The following is a 25,849-nucleotide window of genomic DNA, read 5'->3' on the forward strand; positions in this document are numbered from 1 at the left end:
ATTATAATGTTGGTGCTGGCTGTAGGACCTTGATTTCTATTATGTTAGTTGTCAAAATAATTTCTATCAAGAAAAAATACAAAACCAAATAGATCAGCAGTAAAAATAAATGAATTCAATTAGATATATCTGGTGCCCTTTTAAACTATAGTGGGGTGGGGAAGAAAGCATAGTAATTCCTTGGTAAACTTAATTGCCACACTTGTGGTATACACTCAGAAAAATACTTGATTTAGGTAGTCTTTGATAGGTCATTGAAATTTTCCTATATATCCACTTTCCTATGTTGTTGTTCAGCAGCAAAGAGGTTTAACTAAATGCCTTATAAGGGAAATTAGTAATTTAAATAAACATTCTATGCTGGGAAAAATACAGCTGGGAAAAGGCGCATGCATAACCAAACAGAGAGAAAGCAGTGACCATCCCAAAGCTTTTTGATTGCTTATAGCTTGCTTCAGTTGCATTAAGCCAAACTGGTGCTGTCTTTCTCCTTTTGCGCTCTGCACACTGTTAGTGCTCACCTGCAGCTTTCCTTCCAAAATAGCCCATTACATGACTGTACAGATCCCTCAGTGGAGCCTCTGGTGGCATTCTGTTCTGCCTCTGTGGGGAAACATTTGCCTTCGGCTTCGAAAGAGCATGTACAACAGTTTTATAAACGCCACCCAGGGAGCCCTGCTGTAGTCCTGCCTCATGACTTGATGACCTAAGAGTACTACGACTACCTAATTGACTACTTGCAATTCCTTCTTTTTGTAATATGGTGGTGGGAATCTCTGTGGATTCCTTCACTGTTTTGCTGCTTACTGATGCAGTACCAAGTGTATCTAGAGGTCTGTACACACCAGGTTTTACTAGCTCCGTAGCACTATTTGTGCTGGTATGGGTGTTGCTGGTGCTGCTATTGCTGCTACCACTACTAAAGCCACCGAGCTTCCGCAGTCTCATCTTCCATGGAGCCTCTTTGTTTTCCAGAGGATTATAAAACTGAACGGACTCAGTGGATGGCCTAAAAGTAACATGAACACTATTTCGTTTTTTAGTAGCAATTTTCATGATTTTGGCTCTATGAGTTACTGTTTCAGACAAGCTCCTTTTAGTTGGAGAAAGTTTGCTAGTACTTGTAACATGAGGCATTCTGCGGTTAACAGGTGCTTTTAGTGTTGCTTTCTTGGCACGCATAACATGTGGGACAGTGATTTTTTCATTAATTTGCACACTCTTAAGCTTTTCAACTAGTGTTACATCAACACAAGCATCTAATTCTGTGGCTGCTTGTCTGTACAGATGTTTCCTTTTTTCTTTATCACAAGGGCTATCTAAACTAGGCTCTGATGGCTGTTTATCACTGTTTAGTTGCTTAGATTTTTCAGAAGTTTGTGTTCTAATAAAACTGTCTGACTGGTTAGGTGCGATATTACTCATGAAGACAGCTGAGTTTGGTTCTTTCTGAAACTGTAGGTTTTCAGGAGTCCCAACAAAAGAGGTGATATTTTCTGATTCAGTTTCCTGATCTGTGCATTCTAATTTGTCTAAGGATAACCTTTCACCCCTATTTACTGCAATAGTCACTTCCTGAGAAGCTGGGTCTTTCCCTATCTCATTTTTACTATGATTTTCCTGGTTTTCCTTAAAATATTCTTTCAGGGTGGAAAGAAGATCATCATCTCCTTCAAGGTCAATGTACTGGATTTGTTCAAAAGCTGAATCTGCAAGTTCTACCGGACCTATTAAATGACAAAGATGGTCATATATGCTATCACCAACTTCCAGAGAAGACTCTCTACTATGAGTATCAGTGATGTGGCTTTCAGTGGATCTAGTTATTGAAGAAGCCTCTGTGGAACTCTGCAAGCTTGGTGCATGACGGGATGAACTGTCAATGACAGGAACTGCACCTTTGGCTCGTTCAACAGTGAATGGTTCCAAGATGTCAGAAGTGCTGCTACTTCGAGGCAATGGCTGCTCCTCACTCAAAGCACCAAAAACTTCATTTCCGGTTTCTTCACTTTGTGAAAAATGTCTGACTCTAGTTGAGCGAGGAAGTATTTGAGCATCATCAATATCTGTAAAAGAAAAAAAATTATGTAGAGAAGAACTACATGAATATAAAAAATAATTATTAATTTCAATAATGCCCTAAAGCATATGCTTTAAAAAAAAATCTGAGTTTTTGTAAGCTCAATGAAAAAAAAATCAAAATACAAATCTGTTTTTTTAAAAAAATGATGGGCACAAGCCAATATAGCATGTAGTGTCAATGAATTAGAAAACTACCAAAACACATTTTAAAATGTTATCATGCATAGAAACAGTGAGGTGATGAAACATTTGGAAGTGCAGATAAAGATAGAGCTGTGCCAATAAATCAAGCAACTCAAATGCTATTAAATTTTTCCTACTTATTTAAGTTCCAAGCAGAAAAAATACACCTTAACACAGAAAGCCGATCCAAGTATCCCACTGTAGACTCTTTAGGGTCTAATAAATTCTCCAGCTTCCTTCCCAAAAAGGCAAGAGGCATCTTTTCTTCAAATTTTGCTTGTCTGTTTGATTACATATTAGAAATGAAACTCTCTACCCTCTTCCTAAAGTTCTCTTTGTCAGGAAACTGTTCTCCCAAGGTGTTTTACTTTATTATAGTATTAAAATCTTATTCACTGACATCAAATAAACTAAATATATTTTTTAAAAAATCAATTGTATTCTTTTCTTTTTGGCAAAAACACCACTTAAATCTGCTAGGAAGAAACTTTACCTGCCTGTTATTGGTCCTTTCCATTAAACAGCCATCAAGCTCTAAAAACTATATTTCTGGCTTCTTACATCTCTTTTTAAGAATTATAGGCTGGGCGCGGTGGCTCACACCTATAATCCCAGCACTTTGGGAAGCTGAGGTGGACAGATCACCTAAGGTCGGGAGTTCAAGACCAGCCTGACCAACACGGAGAAACCCTGTCTCTACTAAAAATACAAAACTAGTCGGGCGTAGTGGTGCATGCCTGTAATTCCAGCTACTTGGGAGGCTGAGGCAGGAGAACTGCTTGAATCCATGAGGCAGAGGCTGCGGTGAGCCGAAATAACGCCACTGCACTCCAGCCTGGGCAACAAGAGCAAAACTCTGTCTCAAATAATAATAATAATAATAATGATGATAATAATAATAATAATAATAATAATAATAGATGGACATTCAGAGATTATCTAATTTAACTATCTCACAGATGAGAAAACTGAAGCCCACAGAGGTTAAGTTACTTTATCAAATTTACAATAAAAAAGTTTGAGAAACAGGCTTAGTGTTGCATATCACTGCATTATTTTCACTGCCTTCAGTGTCAGGATGAAATAACCATTTAACTGTTCAGATATATACAAATTCTCAACAGGAATTGTGGAAGCAAAATACAATGTCTATGAATCCATCATGGTCTGTAAGTTACCTAGAAATAACAAAAAAAAATTGTTTTCAGAAGTCAGCAAAATATAATGAAGAAAGGACAGAGTCAAAAAGTCAGCTGTTGCTACTTATTAGGCTTCTTGCACAAAAGTTAAATGCAACAGAACTATAACTGAACAATCAAAATGAGAAAATTTAGATCCAGAAGCAAAGCAGTGACTTGTCCAAGATTACAAAGTAATTTGTTGATTCTTACTCTATTGAGACTAGTTTCTTCATTTATAAAATGGAGATAGTCATTCAAAGTATTTTTGGGATCCATGCTACTATGGCTGAAAAAAGGCTAGTCCTTCTGCAATTTCATTCATATCACCCTATTTGTATGAGGTCCAAATGGACCTACTTTATACTAAATTGAGATCAACATAGGTTTGTATTATGCCAAGATTCTAGTATATTCTTAGTGATATACTAGTAGGCTCTCAACATAGGTTAAATATATAGTATCTCCTGAAGCTGAAACAATTAACTTTTTGTCCTTAAACTAAGGGGAATGTGCAACTTTAAAAAATGACATTGTTTTTCTTCCTCATGCACTCCACTTAGAAATTTTTCTAAATGAAAAGCGAAACATTTCCTTACAAACTTCACTTTGATGCACTTATACTCATTAAGTGTTTGTTAATACAGCAGATAACTAACTCATATCTGTGCATCTTGACAAACATAAATATTTCGGTTTTTTACATCTGCCATAAGAGATCATAAGAACTTCTGCCTCAATGACAGAGATTATATTCAGCTGCACTCTAAATTTCTTTCCACACAATATTCTAAAGAACTCAGCAAAGGATAAAGACTGTATAGCTGTTTTATAAGAATTCTTATGAATTTTATAGCTTGGAATTTATTTTACCAAAGGTCAAAATCAAGATTTCAAAACATTAAAATCATAAAAACATTATGACACTAGCAAATGTACAAATGTCAGAAAAAATAAAATATTAGTTTTAATTTTTAATTTCTTTTATCGATATTTCACAATTTTTCCATTCTAAAGAAGCCAGGAAAGATTATTATGATGTTCTGTGTTTAGGAATTCCTTCCAAACTCAGCCCTCACACCTTGTACATTAGAAAACGTAACCATTATTTCAGCCTATGTTTTTTTTTTCCTAAAACTTAGTTACCATATATGACTATCTAAAACTTCGGTGCAAGCTTAAGAGGGAAAGAGCTTTAAAAAAAAAATGTAACTGGTTTTTTTCTACCAATATTGTAGTACTGGAGAATTTAAATTTAAACAATGTTTTTAAAAATTCTTAAGATTTAAATATAGTTCTTTCATGGCACATAATAATACTAATTACATAAAATCAAAGAAGAAAATAACACTGACAGGAAATCAACTTTATGCTAAATTCAGATCAAGAGGGCTGAATTATGTCAATACAAATGGCACTTGAATTAAGCATAATTGACTCTAACAAGCCTTACATTAGTTGAGCAAATATATACAGCTGAACTTTACTGAGAAAAAGACTAAATAATAACTAAACTATATATAGTATTTTCCACATGCCAGGTATTGTTGTAAGCATCTGACATATCATTCATTTAATCCTCACAACAACCCCATGAAGTAGGTGCTATGCCTATTTTATAAATAAATAAACTATTTAAGTGACTTACCCAAAATTACACAGCTACAAAGTGAGGAGTTGTGGTGTAAAGTAAGGCAGAAATTAATCTTTACTCTTAATCTCTTGAATAATACATCATATACGTTTTGTACTCATGAAATAATTTATTAATTTTTAAATAAAACTTGGTAAAAATTAATTGTATTATTAAAAAACCATAAAGCCAGGCTTTAGTTATAGCTCAATATAAACAAAAAAGAATTTTAAAAAAACCACAGAGCAGCATAGTGATTTATCTTTATGAAGATAAGAATGTTAGAAATAAAAATCTAACTAAAACAAATGTTAGTAAATTATACAGAAGGAACCAATAAAAAAACTTTGTATTGAATTGCTAAAAATAATGGTGGCATCAGGTTTAAATAAAAATGCCCTCAAAACAATTTAATTATGCTGCTTATATTTTAATTTAAAAAATGAAAGCTTTTAAACAAAATTTTATATATTTTTTCTTTCTTTTCTTTTTCTTAAGGGAAACCAACTGTGTCCTCTTACTCTCCCAGAGGAAGAGAAGAATGATCACCCAAGGCAAATGGCAGTTGCAGCAAAGCAACACCAAAGGTCCGTTTCACACTAAGGAGAGAACACTGCACTTTCTCTTCCCGTATTCCAGTGCTCACATGTTCAGAGAAACTCCTCTAGTAACACACCTTAGAAATTATGCTTGAAAGTAGTCTTTTCAATTAAATGTTAATCTAAAGCATTAGAAACCATTTAATGAGTGAAACAATAAAAAAATGTTTTCAAGAGATTTACAAAAACTGCTTTTGAACACTGAGAAAATGCTTTGGTAAAATAAATTTAAATTTAGAGTTTAAAAACTCTATAAAGTTACAGAAATGTCAAGTTTTATCTCTGGGTTTCCTTAATACTGTTTAGCATTAAAATGGGTCAATTATTTCTAGATTAAAAAACCAGTTTTTTCCGGGAAATATTTTGTTCAAAAAGTTTCCTGTGTTAGTTTGAAAGGAAAGCTATACATTAAAGTATACTGTCAGCTTATAAAACGTTAAGAAAAAAGTACTCCTTTCCACTAGATTTAAGTCTCTTGAGGATTTTTGTTTTATTCATTGCAATATCTCTATTGATTGAAAGAGGACCTGTCACATAAGTATGGGCTTAATAAATACTGGTAGAAGAAAAGCTCGCCTCAAAAAAAAAAAAGTAGCTGCTTACTGGTAAAAAGCAAGTTAGTTACTCACAAAAAAACTCTTCAGTTAAAATACTAACATATCACCAGAAATTTTAATAATTTCTGAAATGATTCACAGAATCAAGTGCCAAAATCCCCTTTACTAAAGTTAAATTATTTTACTGGTCAAGCACGAATGTTAGCTATCAGTAATATTTTTATGGTTCCTAAATTCATAATATCATTTAAACTAGTTTACATAGAAATTGATGCCATTTTGAAACTCAGTTTTTTTCTGCTAATTACCTAAGTTTTTGTCTATCTGGGCAATAACGGCAATATACTTCAAGGTAAGTAAAAACTATAGAGCATCTATGTTTCAAATATTATTAACAGAGGCTATTAAAATTCTATCTTTTTAAGATTAGATGTTCAATTTGCAGGTAATTCAAAGCAGTTTTTACATTATTGTAATCATATGAAAAGACTTAAAAGCAACAAATCAAGCTCAATAGTTTTCATTTAAACCACTAAAATTTAGCCCAGTCGACTATCTTCTCTTTTATTCTAATATTGTTTTCCTGATTTTAAAATTTTGAACATAAACTACCAATATATTTTTTATGTTAAGAAAAGTATAGTGTTTTGCTTATGATTATGCTATATAATGCTATGTTTAAGTTAGCGTCACATTTTTCTTGAGATGTTCTTTTTAAAAAATTAATGCAGGCCAGGCGCAATGGCTCACACTTGTAATTCCAGCACTTTGGGAGGCCGAGGTGGGTGGACCACCTGAGGTCAGGAGTTCGAGATCAGCCTGGCCAACATGGTGAAACCCCATCTCTACCAAAAATTAAAAAAAAATTAGCTGGGCATGGTGGTGGGCTTCTGTAGTCCCAGCTACTCGGGAGGCTAAGGCACAAGAATTGCTTGAACCCAGGAAGTGGAGGTTGCAGTGAGCCAACATTGCACTGCTGCATTCCAGCCTGGGCAACACAGCAAGACTCTGTCTCAAAAAAATTAACGTAAATTATTCCAGGAAAAAAAAAATTAATTTGCCAGGAGGCTGAGGTGGGAGGAATGCTGGAGCCCAGGAGTTCCAGGCTGCAGTAAGCTAGGATGGCACCACAGCAATCAAGCCTGGGCAACACAATGAGACTCTATCCCTTAAAAAAAAAATCTAATTGGAATTATGCTACAATCAGCAGATTGCAAGTGGAAAATATGTAAAATATTAATATCCTGTTGTACATCGATGACAGGAAAAAATTCTTGATTGTATAAAGAAGGGTCTACTTCTTTGATGAGATGAAAAATTCTCCTTATTGGGCAGAATTTAGGAAAAGGATAGGCCTGTGAGACATACTATTTTATTTTTCGTTGACAGTCACAAAACAAAAGTATAAAGAGCTCAATTCAAATAATAACATATCGTTAATAAAAAGAGATCAGTCCCCAACATTAGCAGTCTACATACTATAGCCTAGATAGACCAGAGTCCAATAGCAACAAAAATGACAAATCAGTTTTGGGAACTGGTTGAAAGAAACTGGGTCTGTAAGTTTAATTTCAGTATGAGAAACTCATAGTACTTGATTAGAAAATACTAAATTAGAAACATCTGTGGAAGTATACACAAAGCTGCCTACCATGTTTATATACTTCTATATTCCTTTTTTCACTAAAGTGTTACTTTTGGCAGTAAAAGTAATTTGCTTAAGAACGATGATTCAGATTTCTGGCTTCTCTCTTATCCATTTATCAGGAAAATAATGACTGTCAGGCTGGGTTACCAAATGTGTACAATCTAGTGCAGTAATTATCACATAAGTAATTATCAAAGGCCAATGAGAGAGAAGCCAAGGAGTGTATTTGCCCAGACATCAGAATAAATTATATTAGATGTTTGTGTAAGCCAACATATTGTATCAAATTTGATACATATTTTTCAAACTGTTATAGATGAGACTGATGTTAAGAAACAGTGCACAGACATAGTGCTAATGCCCTCAAACTGGTGCCCAGAGCTTAAGAAAAACTCTTTAAGGGCTGGGTGTGGTGGCTCACGCCTGTAATCCCAGCATTTTGGGAGGCCAAGGTGGGGAGGATCACTTGAGCCCAGGAGTTTGAGACCAGCCTGGGCAACTTTACGTTCAGAATTTCCCTGGGCAACAACCCTGTCTCTACAAAAAAATAAAAAAATTAGCCGGATGTGGTGGCATGTGCCTATGATCCCAGCTACATGGGAGGCTGAGGCAGGGAAGCCAAGGCTGCAGTGAGTCATGTTTGCACCACTGCACTCCAGCCTAGGCAACAGAGCAAATTTAAAAAAAAAAAAAAAATTTTTTTAACTCTTCAAGAATACTCAACTATTCAACTAGGTTAGTCTATAGCTGTATATAAAGCTCTATCATATAGCACCATACTTACAACAATGCAGGTAGTATGGACAGTTAGAACAAGAACACTGGAGGAGGAAAAAAGGGCTGGGAACAAATAGGGTACTTAGAAAACTGATGGTCCTTTCTCATAGATTTTGGTATGTTAGAAAAAAAAAGGATTTAAAAGGACTTTCCTTTACCTCCCCAATTATCCAAAAGTATCAGATAAATATTTTTCTACCAAATTCTACTTCTAACCATAAGCTAGAGGTAGATTGTCTATGAGTCGTTTCATTGAGGTTTTTTTTTTGGTGAAGTAGTTGAAGAAACCTCAATTCCTGATTTCAGAGATACACTCAGGAAATATTTTATGAGTTCGTTTAAGCTAATTCACATGAGGGAGAGTTACAAAAGCATGAAAAACCATTTACTTTTTCCGCTTCATACAGTTCACTTTCTTATTAATTCTCTGTACATTAAACTATTCTAAAGTAAAATTTACTCAAACCTTGGAAGAAACATCAGCAATTAAAAAGTATGATTGGTTGATAATCTAAGATTTTGGTGATTTTTGTTTTTTAATTTAGCACTATTTTTACAAATCTCTATTCTTATAACTCCTACATTTTCTCTTATCTCTTCCACTCTCCTTCGCACTACACCTAACACCTGAGGAAGCAAATTCCAAGCCTTTAATTTGCCTCCAAGAATCGCAGAGGCAAAGACCAATCCAATAATTTAGATTTCTACAATGTAAACTGGTAGAAGATTAATCCTGTTTAATTTTCATATTGGTTCTCTCTGCAACCTTAATGGCACAGGATATCAATATGTGTACTTGGAAACGTGTTCTGTGCTTAAATAAGTCTGAGACATATTCAATTATAAACAGTGTTTTTTTTTTTTTTTTGAGACAGAGTCTTGCTCTGTCGCCCAGGCTGGAGTGCAGTGAGCGATCTCGGCTCACTGCAAGCTCCACCTCCTGGGTTCATGCCATTCTCCTGCCTCAGCCTACTGAGTAGCTGGGACTACAGGCGCCTGCCACCAAGCCTAGCTAATTTTTTTGTATTTTTAGTAGAGACGGGGTTTCACCGCATTAGCCAGGATGGTCTCGATCTCCTGACCTTGTGATCTGCCTGCCTCAGCCTCCCAAAGTGCTGGGAGTACAGGTGTGAGCCACTGCGCCTGGCCAACAGTTTTTTTTAACAGGTTTTCTAAGGGCCTTTAGTATGCTGATTTGCACTATGAATCTTTATTCTTTTCCTCTACACACCTATTTGCATCTCCTGGAAAGTGTTCTAAATTTACATATCAGCTTGAAAAATCCTGACTTCATTCACAATCAGGAAAGGAGGGATTTTGCTGCTATTTTAAAGTGACAGGTTCCTTGCCTCTTTCAAATTCTAAGAGAAAAAAATGATTTTTAATTCAAAATAACTGTAATTATGCTTGTATATTTTAAATGTACACAAGCATAAAAAACTGGCAGCAAAAGCATCTGAAGTTGTCAATAAATTATCACTGGTTTTGGAGGATTATGTGTATTTTTGCATATGCTTTTCCATATAATCCATGTTTTCTAAAATGAACATTATTTTGATAATCAGATATAAAGTTTGTTTTGTTTTAGTGACTGATGTCTCAACACCATCTAAATCTTTAAATTTATCATAGAAGGCATATTACCCCAGATAGGGAAAAGGAATACAACAAATAAAATTGCCATTTAGAAAATTCCTTTCCAACAGTGTTCATAAATGTTTAAATCATAAAATCATTAAAAAGGTGAACTTTCTGAATTATGTATTTACAGCAAAGCAAGAATTCTGAAATAGGAACTTCTCATCCTGGGTATGGCACCACTCTAAAATATTTTGAAAGGAACAATCTTATCTTTATTTTAGCTATTCAAAAATGTTTTAGCACTTAACATGAATATTTGCCAATATATTAAGTTGCAGATGAGAAATTCTGTAAATCCCTTAAGATGTAGAGGAAAAAAATAAATCTTTCTGACAGTTTTTTTAAGACAGTAGAGGAATGTCTAATCCAATCAAACTTTTAAGAATTAGTGGCCAAGAGAATTCAAATTCTGTACTTAATATAAATAAGTAAATAAATAGAATAAAATAATAATGGAAGTGTTCAAAGCTCATTTTAATTTTTCTAAACATGTCAAGAATGGTTTGCATTAAATGCTCTAAGTGTGTCTTTTATGAAAGCTAGGAGCAAAAAATGTATCCAAGAGAAGTTTATAACAAACTCAGAGTTTCTTTTAGCTGTATCAAATTCAGTTTTAAGAACAGAAACATTGTTTGCCAACTTAAGTAACTAGATTATAATTTGATGTAAGCAACCAAAATCTGTGCTACTTACATAAGGAGGTACAGTGCTTAAATGGAGCACTAAAGAGACAAAAATATCCTAATTCTTTATTTGTAGCTAAGCATCATATGTAACAAAACTGTGTGCCATTTTCTGCCATCTATTAAAATTTATATTATTACATCTACATATTTTTAAACCTTACTAATTTTCTGCACTGGTAGCTTAAAATATTCAGGTTGCCTAATTTTACTGGTGTAAAATACATCCATTCATTCATCAATACTTACTGGAAATTAAGGTTTGGATTGAGGCCAATTTTTCTATTATTGTCATCAATTAAACTAAAAAAACTCCAATTTCTTATAAACCATTTCTAATTAATTATATTATGGTTCCAAAGTTAACAAAACAAGTAGGTTTCTTTGAGCTAGCACAATTTGCACATTGTATCATTTTATTTATGCCAAAAAAAATTTTTTTAAACAAAACTGATCTATGGTGATGAACAGCAAAAAGTTATATTTGTGTGGAGGGAAGGAGTGAGTGGTGATTGACTCAAAAAGGTCACTGGGAAACTTTTTGAGGTAGTGGAAGCGTCCTATAATTTGTCTGTGGTGATGGTTAATAGGGGTGTGTACAATTTTCAAAAATCATTCAATTGAGTCTATGGATCTATGCATTTTATTACATGTTAATTAAAGCTTAATAAAAGAGCAGACCATGCCAGTACTGGGGACCAAGGACCTGAGGCAGAAGTGGAAAGCTAAGCAGGTTTTGAAGCTCCTTGGAAGTTAGGGCTTCACAGAATGGTTTAAAAATGAGTGAATCCTTAGAATTGTATATATGATTACATGTAATATAAATACAAAGATTTATTCCAAAGCAACTTTTAGATTATATACTTTTCCCAAATACTGATTGCCCTTACTTAGTTCCATTACTATAGATAATGCAGAATAAATTATTCAAGATTTACAATATTATTAGTCAAAACAATGAGAAATTAAAAGTCAATGCTCTGATTATCTTCCTAAGTCATCTTTTACAAGACATCTATTATATAAATATATACTACTACTTCTTTTAACCACCTGAGAGGAAGAAAAAAATCAAACATGAGCAAAAAAAAAAAAAAAATTGGCCATTTACAACAAAAAATACTGGACATTGGCACAGCACTAAACTTAGCACTTCCAGAATGAACTGCAAGGACAGCATTAGAGTTCAAATAACTCAAAATGTTGATTTCTCAATCACTTTCCCAGTTTCCCATACCTCCCCCAAAGAAATTAACTTTAAAGAGTTTATTTGATTAAGCAAAATTTGAAAGCAGAGGATTAAAAAGTGAAAAAGGTGGTGCAGAAATTAGCAGAGGTGGCACTACCTGAAAGCTCATCAGAAAGGGGAGTGAGAACAATATCAGGCAAGAAGGGTTTGGAAGTATGGATCAGAACAGGAGCACTTTTAGCACTGCGTATATAGGCCGATGGCAGAGCACATTCACCAATGGATCGGCTTCTCATGGCTTTAAAAAAGGAAAAGAAAGAAGTGGGGAAGGAAAAAAGAAGAGTGACTATAATGAAAGGCTTGTGTCACAGAAAAAGCAGCAACAGAGAAAACTAAAAGGTACAAAGGAAGGAAATTATAAATTAAAACATTTCAGCACGGCAAATACTGGCAAGCTGTAAGAAAAGAAATCAGAGAACACACACAACATTTTGAATATAATTTTTTTATATAAAGCAGAAAAATGCTATTATTATTAACAGTTACAATGGAATAGCATTAAACAACAGCAGACACTTTAATTAGCATTATGTTCTCAAAACCATGGGTTGAGAAATCCACTGAATGGAAACATTGAAAATAACTCAATATTAATAGTTCAAAGAAACTTTTGGAACAATATTTGGGCATTTCTCTAGGCAATCCTGAGCCATTCTTCCTAATGAGGCTGAATTATAAGAACAAATCATTCCTACTTTCATATTCTTTACCAAATAAAGTTTTCTAAATCACTCACAGGTCTTTCTTAGAAATTTTTAGGTAATTCATAGTCAAAAGGATTTAATCTCATGTCTAGTATGTGTTTCTGGTAAGAGAATGCTAATCAAATCAGTATCTTTTATAATAAAGTATAGGAGTATAATTAAAATTTTTACATAGAAACATAGAAAACAGAATTTGCAGAGCATGAAAAATTGGGTTCTTGATAAAAATAGATAATTTTGTGCTTATTCAAATCATAAACATAAAAACTTAAAATTGTTTTCAAAGAAAGCTTTAAACTGGATTACTTTTTAAAAATTGCATTTGTAGTTGCATTTGATAATTTCTTAGAAGAGTCCCTAGTTCACAAAAATTAAAGATAAATTATAGTTCACTTAGAAATAAATAATCAAGTTTACACTTCCCAGAGATTTTTAAAAAAGCATTTATTTCAAGGATTATTGATTAAGTTATAGGTATTGTTACACATGAATCAAGGACTTGAAAGAAACAATACTGCATAATATCCAGTGTAATAGTAATGGTGGCAAAAGAAATAGTTTGAATATTAACATCAATTCAAATTGCTGAGTTTCCCTGATTACTGGACAGACTTGGTTCCCTGAAGTCTAAATTCCTTAGATTATCACACAACTCACACAAGACCTTTACAACTTGCCTACAATCTATCACTCAGTAAGACTTTTCTTTTACTGTCCTCATGTGCTGCCACTGCTCAGAATTTTATAATGTTCCTTAAAATTTTCATTCTCTTTCATCATCACATCATGACTTTGTATGTTGCTAATTTCCTTGGTCTCTTTTTCTTCCTGATATACTCCTTCATACCTGAAGTATCATCTCATCTGAAAAGCTTTTTTTTCTTTTTCTTTTTTTGAGACAGGGTCTTACTCTGTTGTCCAGGCGGGAGTACAGTGGCATGATCATAGCTTGCTGCAACCCTGAACTCAAGCCAATTCTCCCACCTTAGCCTCCAGAGTAGCTGGGACCACAGGCATGTGTCACTATGTTTGGCTAATTTTTTTTCTCTATTTTTAGTGGAAACAAGGTCTCACTATGTTATCCAGGCTGGTGTCGAACTCCTGTGCTCAAGCGACCCTCTCACATTGGTCTCCCAAAGTACTGGGATTACATGAATAAGTCACCATGGCCAGTCCCTGAGAGGTTTTTCTAACTCTCCCAAACAATTATTTACTGGCAACATAGCAATAAACAAAAACAAACAAGAATTCCCACTTTTGCAAAGCTTACAATCTATTTTTAGTGGACTGTTTGTTTTTAGGTCAGCCTCCTCAACTTTTCGAATGCAAGAACCATATCCCCTGATCTGTCAATCCCTACTCCCTACCATGTATAAGTGCAATAATTTTTTACTTTTACTGAATATCTATATTTGAGCAGTCCAGCTTAACCATTTGAAAAACAATTTCAGGCTGTGAAGATACAGAGGAGTAAGTAAAAACAAACATTAACCAAAAACTAAATGCATTTCATAGTTTATAATTGGAAAAAGATAATCATAGATTTTAAAAATGTATGAATGCCAGCAAAATTAAGGATTCTTTAAGAACAATCTGTAGGTAAAAAATATAGAAGTGTGGAATATGCTAAGATAATGGCAACAATTTGTCTTTAGTGTATGGCTTACCATGCTGTGTATTAAAGATCAAGTGTATTTTAAAAACAACCCATATACAAAATGTCAGAATCTCACCCTATTCCAGTTTTCCCGCTAGCTTCTTCCCTTCTTGAGAAAGTAACCAACAATTTTATAATCTAATTTGAAACAAAAGTTATGTTGACTCCAACACAATCACTCATTAAAATTGGTCAGAGCAAAGACACAAATACATATGCAAATCTTAAAGTGTTGTTACACAGAGGGTGAAATATCATCTATAGTTGTAATCACCTTTAATTAAAAAAAAAGAAATATATATATATATATATATATATTTTTTTTTTTTGAGACGGAGTCTCGCTCTGTCACCCAGGCTGGAGTGCAGTGGTGCGATTTCGGCTCACTGCAAGCTCCGCCTCCCAGTTTCACGCCATTCTCCTGCCTCAGCCTCCTCAGTAGCTGGGACTACAGGCGCCCGCCACCACGCCCGGCTAATTTTTGTATTTTTAGTAGAGACAGTGTTTCACTCTGTTAGCCAGAATTTTTAAATATATTTTTTAAAAACCTGAATTGAGTTTTTGATTCCACAGATAAATTATAAGTTTTTCTTTTTTCCCCTGGGGCATAATTTCTGGGAAAGAACAACTCCTTTTTTTCTTTATTTCCCAACACAAACTTGAAGGAAGAGCTTGGGCATTTCCCTTGGAACTTTTTCCATATTTGCAGTGGAATAAATTTGTGTTGTGATTCTGAACGAATTCTTTAAAAATGTACCCCTTGGCTGGTGTGGTAGCTCACACCTGTAATCCCAGCACTTTGGGAGGCCAAGGCAGGAGGATGGCTTGAGCCCAAGAGTTTGAGATCTGCCTGGGCAACTGAGGGAGACCCCATCTCTACAAAAAACAAAAACTAAAACATTAGCTGGGTGTGGTGGTGCCTCTCTGCGGTCCCAGCTACTCCGATGGCTTGAGGTGAGAGGATCACTTGAGCCCAGGAGGTCAAGGCTACAATGAGCACATCCATGTTTGTGCCATTGTACTCCAGCCTGGGCAACAGAGTAAGACTCTGCCTCAAAAACAAATTTAAAACCCCTAAAAAACGGAGCAAAAATGGTCACCTCCTTTTGTTGTTGTTCTTGTTTTAACTAAAAACTCTTAAGTCTTTAGGCATACCTAGAAGTCTGTCAAGGGCTTCACAGCTATGCAACCCTCACTATAGAAAATTATTTACAATGAATTAGCTATTGAGATCTTTTGGGATTTACTAACCAAAACAGTTACTGACATTTCTATTAGCACATACATTCCTAAGACACATACATCAGTGATCATAAATCTATAATATGCTTAATGGGCAGTATGAAAAATATAACATCAAAAAGTAAAAACAGATTTTCAAATTATGAGCATGACAATTTTTGAAGGCTTCCTATCTTTTCCCCTCTCAAAAAAAAAATGCATTCCCATAAATTCACCTTGGACCATACAGACTATATAAAAAACTGTAACTTGCACTCTAGAGTTTCCGTATAGCATAAGAAATTCATGGACCGCAAATGTGATGGATCCCTAACGGCATACAAATACAAAAAATAAACATGACGAAGGCAACTCCAGAATTTTCTCATTTCCAAAATATTATACATTTTCCTCCTTATTTATTAAAATTCACATTATGTATACGTTCCTATCCATTGGCAGAAACACCTGTTAAAGTCCCCAAATGTAGGCCTATTATCATAATACACATAAATGAAAAGCAAAATCTGAAAACAAAACAGTGATATATATGCTCCAAAAGCTGAACACCAGGTCCTAAATCATAAATGCAAGCAAGTTACACTGCTTATGAGTATGTTCAAAAATAATTCTTAAATTCATTGCAATCTCTCTTAATATTTGTTAGCATAAGCAAAACCACAGACATACTCTCCACATTTTTTACATTTTAAACTTAACTATTAATAACAAAATTTATCTTAATAAAGGCATCTTGAGTATTCTGAGATAAAAGGATTATATCATGCTTAATATCTTTTAAATGCAGGTAAGTTCCCTTTATGTTTATTAAGTGAAAAATAATGAATAAATTCTCAGACTTTCAAAGAAAAAGCAAAAAAATTTTCTTACAATTTCTATCTGAAAATTCTAGAAAGCAACCAGTAAAATAAGTCTTTGAAACATCATGTGACAAAACTGTTACTTTGCAAATTTCAACATAGACTATACTAGTGTCTTCATGAATTGTAAGGACATAAGGTCCTTACATCAGTTTAGATCACCAGTATGAAGAAAGCTGTTTAAGTTAGTCAGAAAAAGTTAAATACTCTATCACTCTATCGGGTAATTCAAAGTCATAAGAAAAAATACAGTTTTAACAAGAGAGGAATCAGGTTTGTTATTAAAGGAAATACTTCATAAAAGAGAAATGTAAATCAGTGTCAGAAATACAATTTGTTTCTCTCAATGCAAGTCAGAAAGTAAATAAATGGAGAATGACACAAACTAAAAAATGAATTAAAAATTTTACAGATAAATCTGTGGTTATTTCAAATGTCTAAATTATTTTCTATTCCAAAAAATACATTTTTTTAAAGAACATATATTTTTCAAAACAGTTTTAGGTTTACAGATAAAAAATGACTGTCAACTACACAGAGTTTCCATACATCCCTTTCCCCCTCCCTACCAGTTTCCCCAATTATTAACATCTTGTATTAGCATGGTACATTTGCTACAATTAATAAGCTCATATTGATACAGTATTGCTAAAGTCCATAGTTTACATTAGGGATCACTGTTTATGTAGTACCTTCTATGGGTTTTGAGAAAGTATAGTGACACATATATACCATTATAAGTATCATACAGAATAGTTTCACATCTTTATTCTCTGTGCTTGCTTCTACCTATTCATCCCTTCTTCTAGCCCCACCCCCCTATTCCTAGTGCCTGGAAACCAGTCATCTTTTTACTGTTGACAAAAGTTTGCCTTTTCCACAATGTCATATATTTGAAATCATACAGTATGTAGCCTTTTCAGATTAGCTTCTTTTACTCAGCAATACTCATTCAGTTTCTTCATGGTTTTTTTTTTTTCATGGTCTGAAAGCTCATTTCTTTTTATCATGGAATAATATTCCATTTTATGGATGTACAACAGTTTGTCCATTCACCTATTGAAGGATATCTTGGACAATTACAACTAAAGCTGCTATAAATATTCATGTGCAGATGTTTGCGTGGACATGTTTTCAACTTATATAGGTAAATACAAAGAGTGCTATGGTTGGATCCTACAGTAAGACTATGTTTAGGTTTGAAAGAAACTACCTGTCTCCCAGTGTGATGATATAATTTTGTATTTCCACCACCAATGAGCGTTCCCATTTCTACACTTCCCTGCCAGCATTTGGTGTTGTCAGTGTTTTGGATTTTAGCCATTCTTTTAGGTGTGTAGTGGTATCTTGTCTTAATTTGCAATAGTCTAATGACATACGATGTTGAGCATCTTTTCATATGCTTATTTGCCATCTCTGTATCTTCTTTGGTGAGGTGTTTGTTCACATCTTTTGCTCATTTTTCAGGTTGTTCTCTTCCTGTTGAATATTAAGAGCTCTTTGTATATTTTAGAACTAGTTCTTTATCAGGTATGTGTTTTGCAGATTTTCTCCCAATCTGTGACTTGTCATTTCATTCCCTTAACAATGTCTCTCACAAAGCAGAAGTTTTAAATTTAATAAAGTCCAACTTAGCAATTTTTTCTTTCATGAATTTCATTGTTGGTGTTGTATTATAAAACTCATTGCCAAACCCAAGGTGTCCTAGACTTTCTCCTATGTTGTCTTCTAGGTGTTTTATACTTTTGTATATTACATTTAGGTCTATGATCTGTTTGAGTTAATTTTTGTGAAAGATGTAACGTCTGTGTCTAGATTCATCTTTTTTTGGCATGTGGATGTCCAATTGTTATAGCACCATGTTGAAAAGACCATCCTTTCTCCACTGAATTGCCTTTGCTCCTTTGTGAAAGATCAGTGGACTCTAGTTGTGTGGGTCTTTCTGGAATCTCTATTTTATTCCATCTATTTGTCTATTCTCTCCCCCATACCATACTTTCTTGATTACTACAGTAAATTTTGAAGTCAGGTTCTGTCCCTTCTCTGAATTCATTCTTTTCCTTCAATATTGTGTTGACTCTTCTGGCTCTTTCGCCTTTCCTTTTTTTTTTTTTTTTTTTTCTGATACAAGATCTTGCTGTGTTACCCAGGCTAGAAAGTACAGGGGCACAATCATGGCTCACTGCAGTCTTGACCTCCTGAACTTAAGCAATCCTCCCATCTCAGGCTCCCAAGTAGCTGGGACTACAGGCACATGACACCACATCCAACTAGTTTTTGTATTTTTTGTAGAGACAGGTTTTGCCATGTTGCTCATGCTCTGCCTTTCTATATAAATTTTAGATTCTGTCTGTCAATATCCACAAAATAACTTGTTAAGAACAAAATCAACTGAGATTGTGTTGAATCTACAGATTAAGTAGGGAAAAAATGACATCTTGCCAATAGTGAGTTTTTCTATCCATGTACATGAACTAGAGCTCTCAACTTATTTAGATATTCTTTGATTTCTTTCATCAAAGTTTCATAGTTTTCCTCATACGGATCTTGTAAATATTTTGCTAGATTTATACTTAATTGTTTTGGAGATTTTTGGTGCTAATGTAAATGGTACTGTGCTTTCAGTTTCAAATTCCAGTTGTTCATTGCTGGTATGGAGGGAGCAACTGACTTTTATATATTAATCTGGCATCCTATAACCTTGCTATAATTGCTTATTAGTTTCAGGAGGTTGTCACTTTGAAATTTTCCACATAAATAATCATGTCATCTACAAAGATAACTTTATTTATTTCTTCTCAATCTGTAGACCTTTTATTTCGTTTTCCTGTCTTACAGGAATAGTGAGATATCCTTGACTTGTGGATCTCAGCAGAAAAAAACCTAGTTTCTCACCATTAAGTATGATGCTAGAAGTAGGTTGTCCTGTGTTTTTATTTTTTAATAGATTTATTGAGTTGAGGAAGTTCTCCCTATTCCTACTTTGCTGAGAGTTTTTATCCTAAATGGGTGTTGGATTTTGCCAAATGTTTTTTCTGCATCTACTGATGTGATCATATGGCTTTTCTTCATTAGCCTGTTGATGAGATGAACTGCATTAGGGTAATGCAGTACTCCTCAAAAGAATTAGGAAGTATTCCTTCTGCTTCTATTTTTTGAGAAAAATTGTGGAGAATTATTTCTTTCTTTCTTAAATATTCAGTAGACTTCACCATCTGGGCCTGGCTTTCTAATTTGGAAGGTTGTTAGTTATTGATTCAATTTCATTAATACATATCAGGTTGTTCATTAATACATATCAGGTTGTTCAGATTATCTAGTTCTTCTTGTATGAGTTTTGGTAGATTGTACCTTTCAAGTAATTGGTCTATTTCTTTTAGGTTATCAAATTTAATTCTTTTATCAGTAAATAAAAAGGATCATAAAAACAGACACATAGACCAATGGAACAGAACAGAGAACCCAGAATAAATCTACACATCTACAGTGAACTCATTTTCAATAAAAATGCCAAGAACATACACTGGGGAAAGGACAGTATCTTCAATAAATGGTGCTGGGATAACTGGATATCCATATGCAGAAGAATGAAACTAGAGATGAAACTAGATCCCTTTCTCCATATAGAGAAATCAAATAAAAATGGATTAAAGACTTAAATCTAAGATCTCAAACTATGACGTTATTGAAAGAAAACTTTGGGGAAACTCTCCAGGACAATGAAGCAGGCAAAGACTTCTTAAATAATATCCACAGGCAACCAAAGCAAAAATGGACAAATGAGATGACATCATGTTAAAAACCTTCTGCACAGCAAAGTAAATCATCAACAAAGTAAAGAGATGACCCACAGAATGGGAAAAAATATTTGCAAAGTATCCATCTGACAAGGGATTAATAACTAGAATACACAAGGAGCTCAAACAACTCTACAGGAAAAAAAATTAATAGTCCAATTAAAAATGGACAAAAGATCGATAAACATTTCTCAAGAGAAGACAGACAAATGACAGACAGGTATGCGAAAAGGTGCTCTACATCACTGATAATCAGAGAAATGCAAATCAAAACTACAATGAGATAGCCCACCCCAGCTAAAATGGCTTTTATCCAAAAGACAGGCAATAACAAATGCTGGCCAGGATGTGAAGAAAAGGGAACCCTCACATACTGTTGGTAAGAATGTAAGTTAGTACAACCACTATGGAGAACAGTTTGGAGATTTCTCAAAAAACTAGAAATAGAGCTACCAATCCAGCAATCCCACTCCTGGGTACACACCCAAAAGAAAGGAAATCAGTTTATCAAAGAGATATCTGCACTCCCATGTTTACTGCAACACTATTCACAATAGCCAAGATATGGAAGCAACCTAAGTGTCCATCAACAGATGAATAGATAAAGGATATGTGGTATATATACACAATGAAGTATTATTCAACCATAAAAAAGAATGAGATCCTGACATGAGGTCATTATGTTAAGTGAAATAAGCCAGACACAGAAAGACAAACATCACATGCTCTCACTTATCTGTGGGAGCTAAAAATTAAAACAACTGAAATCATGGAGATAGAGAGTAGAAGGATAGTTACTAGAGGCTCGGAAGTACAGTGGGGGAAGGGGTAAGTGCAGATGGTTAATGGGTACAAAAAAAAATTAGAATGAATAAGACCTAGTATTTGCTAGCACAACAGGGTGACTATAGCAAAAAATAATTTAATTGTAAATTTAAAAATAACTAAAAGAATATAATTGGATGGTTTGAAACACAAAGAATAAATGTTTGAGGTAATGAATACCCCATTTACACTGATGTGATTAGTACGCATTGCACTCCTGTATCAAAATATCTCATGTACCCCATAAATATATATACCTACTATATACCCACAAAAATTAAAAATAAAACAAATAATAAAAGGATCACGGGTAATGGTTCTTCTTTCATTTCTGGTATTAATAATTGATATCTTCTTTTTTTCTTGTTTAACTTAGCTACAGATTTATTGGTTTTGTTGATATTTTCTAAGACCCAACTTTTGATTTTGTTGATTTTTCTCTAGTGATTTCCTATTTTCAACTTCCCTGTTTTCTGCTCTAATTCTTATTATTTATTTTCTTCTACTTACTTTGGATTTTTTTTTTTCTAGTTTCCTATAGTGGAAGCTTAGATTACTGGTTTTGGATCTTTCTTCTTTAGTAATATATATTTTCAATACTGTACATTTTCCTCTAAGCACAGCTTTCACTGCCCACAAATTTTGATGTTATATTTTCATTTAGTTCAAAATATTCTACTATTTATCTTGAAACATCTTTGAGCTGTGCGTTATTTAGAAGTGTGTCGTTTAATCTCCAAGTATTTTAGAATTTTCCAACTTTTTCCATCATTGATTTATAGTTAAATCCATTGCAGTCAGAGGGTATATTTTATATGATTTCTATTCCTTTTAGTTTGTTAAGGCATGTTTTATGACCCAGAATGTGGTCTTGGTGAATGTTTCACATGAGTTTGAGAAGAATGAGCATAATCTCTGCTGGATTAAGCAACTTACAGATGTCATAATTAGATCCAGTTGACTGACAGTGCTATTCACTTCATTTATGTCCTCACTGATTTTCTGCCTGCTGGATCTGTCAATTACTGATAGAAAGATGTTAAATATCCAACCACAGTACCACTACTTCTTCTATTTCTCTGGGCAGGTTTATCTGTTTTTGCCTCATGTATTTTGATACCCTGTTGTTAGTAAACACACATTAAGGATTATTATGTCTTCTTGGAGAATTAATCATCTTTTTTTTTCTTTGAAATGGAGTCTTGCTCTGTTGCCCAGACTGGAGTGCAGTGGCACGATCTCAGCTCACTGCAACCTCTGCCTCCTAGGCTCAAGCAATTCTCCTGTCTCCCGAGTAGCTGGGACAACGGGCATGTGCCAACAAGCCCGGCTAATTTTTTGTATTTTTAGTAGAGGCAGGGTTTCACCATGTTGGCCAGGCTGGTCTCAAACTCCTGACCTCAGGTGATCCACCCTCCTTGGCCTCCCAAAGTGCTGGGATTACAGGCGTGAGCCACTATGCCTGGCCAGAATTAATCATCTTTATGTAATACCCCTCTTTAGTCTTGATAATTCTCCTTGCTCTAAAGTCTGCTTTGTCTGAAATTAACATAGTCATGCACTGCATAATGATGTTTCGGTCACCAACAGACCGCATGTATGATGGTGGTCCTTATGGATTATAAAACTCTATTTTTACTGTAGATTTTATATTTATAATACTCTATTTTAGCTGTAGGGATTATAATTATTTTTACTGTACCATTTCTATGTTTAGATATGCTTACACAAATATTTACCATTGTATTATAATTGCCTACAATATTCGGTACAGTTACATGTTGCACAGGTTTGCAGCCTAGAAGCAATAGGCTACACCATACAGCCTAGGTATGTAGTAGACTATGTCACCTAGGTTTCTGTAATACATTCTATGATGTTCGCACACTGAAGAAATCGCCTACTGATGCATGTCTCAGGATATATCCCCATTTGTTAAATGACACGACTGCATAATTAGCTTCACTTTCTTTTGATTAATGTTAGCATAGTATACCTTTTGCCATCTCTTCATTTTTAATCTGTCTAATCTATGTATCTTTATATTTTAAAGGGACTTATGGTCAACATATAGTTGAGGCTTGTTCTTTTATCCATTGAAGACAGTCTTTGTCTTTTAATTGGCTTATTTAGACAGCTAATGTTTAAAGTGATTACTGCTATAGTTAACACTGTACCACATTTGTTCCTGTTTTCTATTCAGTGCCCTTCTTTTTTTGTATTCCACTCTTTACTGCCTCCTCTGGTTCTGAGTATTTTATATGATTCCATTTTTCTCCCCTCTTAGCATATGAATTACACTACATTTAAAAAAAACCTTTTTAGTGGTTGCCCCTGAGTTTGCAATATACATTAACAACTAATCCAAGTCTTCTTTTTCTTTTTAAGACAGGGTCACATTCTGTCATCCAAGTGGGAGTGCGGTGGCATAATCTCAGCTCACTGCAGTGTCAACTTCCTGGGCTCAAGCGATCCTCCTACCTCGGCCTCCTGAGTAGCCGGGAGTACAGGTGTGAGTCACCACACCTGACTCATTTTTCGATTTTTTTGTAGAGACGGAGTTTCACCATGTTGGCTAGGCTGGTCTTGAACTGGGCTCAAGCAACTCCAGCCACCTGGTCTCCCACCTGAACTCCAACCACCCTGGTCTCCCAAAGTGCTGTAATTACAGGCATGAGCCACTGTACCCCACCCAAGTTCTCTTTTTAAAACAATGCTGTACCACTTTCCAGCTAGACATACTTAAAAGGATTCCCAATTCCTCCTTCTCATCCCTTAAAATACTGCTGTCAATCATTTCACCATCCACAAGCTATAATCACCTAATATGTTTTCGGTTTGTTGAACAAATCATTAGCTGTTAGATTAATTAAGAATAAAAAAGGCTGGGTGTGGTGGCTCACGCCTATAATCCCAGCACTTTGGGAGGCCAAGGTGGGTGGATCACTTGAGGTCAGGAGTTTGAGATCAGCCTGGCCAACATGGTGAAACGCCATCTCTACTAAAAATACAAAAATTAGCTGGACATGGTGGTGCACACCTGTAATCCTAGCTACTCAGGAGGCTGAGGCAGGAAAATTGCTTGAACCTGGGAGGCGGAGGTTGCAATGAGCCCAGATCACGCCACTGCACTCCAGCCTGGGTGACAGAGCATGTCTCAAAAAAAAAAAAAAAAAAAGGAAAGAAAAAGAAAATATTTTATTTTATTTTACTTTCTTTTTCTTTTCCAGTGTTGGTGGTAAGTAAATATTTTACTTTCATTCATTAATTCTCTAACACTCTTCCATTATTTATGTAGTTTCTGACCTCTATCACTTTCATTCTTTATAAATAATTTCTTTTAACCTTTCTTGCAAAGCAAGTATACTGGCAACAAATTCTCTCCATCTTTGTTCATCTGACAGTCTTTATTTCTCCTTCATTTTTAAATTTGTTACATTTATTATTTTTCTTAGACTGGATCTTGCTCTGTCACCCAGGCTGGAGGGCAGTGGTGCAATCACAGCTCACTGTGGCTTCAAACTCTTGGGCTCAAGCAATCCTCTCACCTCATTCACCTGAGAAGCTATGACTACAGGCACGCGCCACTGCACCCAACACATTTTAAAAATTTTTGTAGAGACAAGGTCTCACTATGTTGCTCAGGCTAGCCTCAAACTCCTGGCCTCAAGTAATCCTCCCATCACCTCAGTCTAAAGTGCTAAGATTACAAAGTGCTAAGATTACAGGTGTGAGTCAATGCACCCAGCCTCTCCTTCACTTTTGAAGGACAAATAAGCTGGATCTAAAACTCCAGGTTGGTTAATTTTCTTCTCTCACTTCTTTAACAAATGAAGTCTAGTAATGTGGAAAGTAGACAGCAAAGGAGAAAGGAATAAAATGAGACTGGAAAAAGGGGCAGAGGCCTAATCATGCAGGGCCTTATAAAAATCATGGTAAGATTTTCAATTTTATCCCAAGAGCAATAAAAGACCACTGAAAAATATAAGCAAATAAGTTCCATCAATTTGAAATTATTCTTAATATCACTACGACAAGAAGGTAGAAAACGGATCTGGAGGTTGTGAAAAACTGATGCAGGGAAGTTAGGATACTCTTGCAGCAATGTAGAGGTAATGGTGTACTGGACCAAGATAGCAGCAGTGAAAATGTAAAGAAGTGAAGAAAGGTGATAGATACTTAGGCTGAAGATACAATCATCAAGATATGATGATTCAATCAGAGTTTGGGGATATAGGAGAGAGAGAAGAGTTGAAGCTAACTCCCAGACTTCTAGCTTGAGCAACTTGGTTATTCTCTATCCCCACTGTTTGTCCTTCACCCCTGGTCCTGACTTTACATTAATAAAGCTACCCACTTCAGGTTCCATTAATGTCTTCTTAAACTCACAGTACTCAACATTTCCAAATTAATCTCTAAAAACAGTTTTATCAGGTTACTCCCCTTCTCAATGACGAGGAGGAATCTAAACTTTTTTGTGTTTACAGGATTATTCAGTAGTTCTTTTTCAGCTTTTACATGCAATAAGCAAAAG

General features: G+C 34.7%; 1 protein-coding gene and 1 pseudogene across 8 annotated transcripts in view; both read right to left on the reverse strand.

The window, feature by feature from the left end:
- Positions 1-25,849, reverse strand: part of RALGAPA1 (Ral GTPase activating protein catalytic subunit alpha 1) — a 278,460-nt gene that overhangs the window by 156,044 nt on the left and 96,567 nt on the right. For 5 of the 8 annotated variants that reach the window (XM_054530031.2, XM_054530030.2, XM_054530034.2 and 2 more), the window contains 2 exons: positions 12,328-12,468; positions 522-2,066 (listed from right to left, as the gene is read on the reverse strand). In XM_054530031.2, coding sequence (XP_054386006.1) covers positions 522-2,066; positions 12,328-12,468 — 1,686 coding nt within the window. The remainder of the gene's footprint in view (positions 1-521; positions 2,067-12,327; positions 12,469-25,849) is intronic. The other 3 variants (XM_054530036.2, XM_054530032.2, XM_054530037.2) reach the window with 3 other exon arrangements.
- LOC112128964 (small nucleolar RNA U3) lies at positions 5,579-5,780 on the reverse strand (annotated as a pseudogene).

This window comes from Pongo abelii, chromosome 15 (assembly GCF_028885655.2).
Source record: "Pongo abelii isolate AG06213 chromosome 15, NHGRI_mPonAbe1-v2.0_pri, whole genome shotgun sequence".
NCBI classification, from domain to species: Eukaryota; Metazoa; Chordata; class Mammalia; order Primates; family Hominidae; genus Pongo; species Pongo abelii.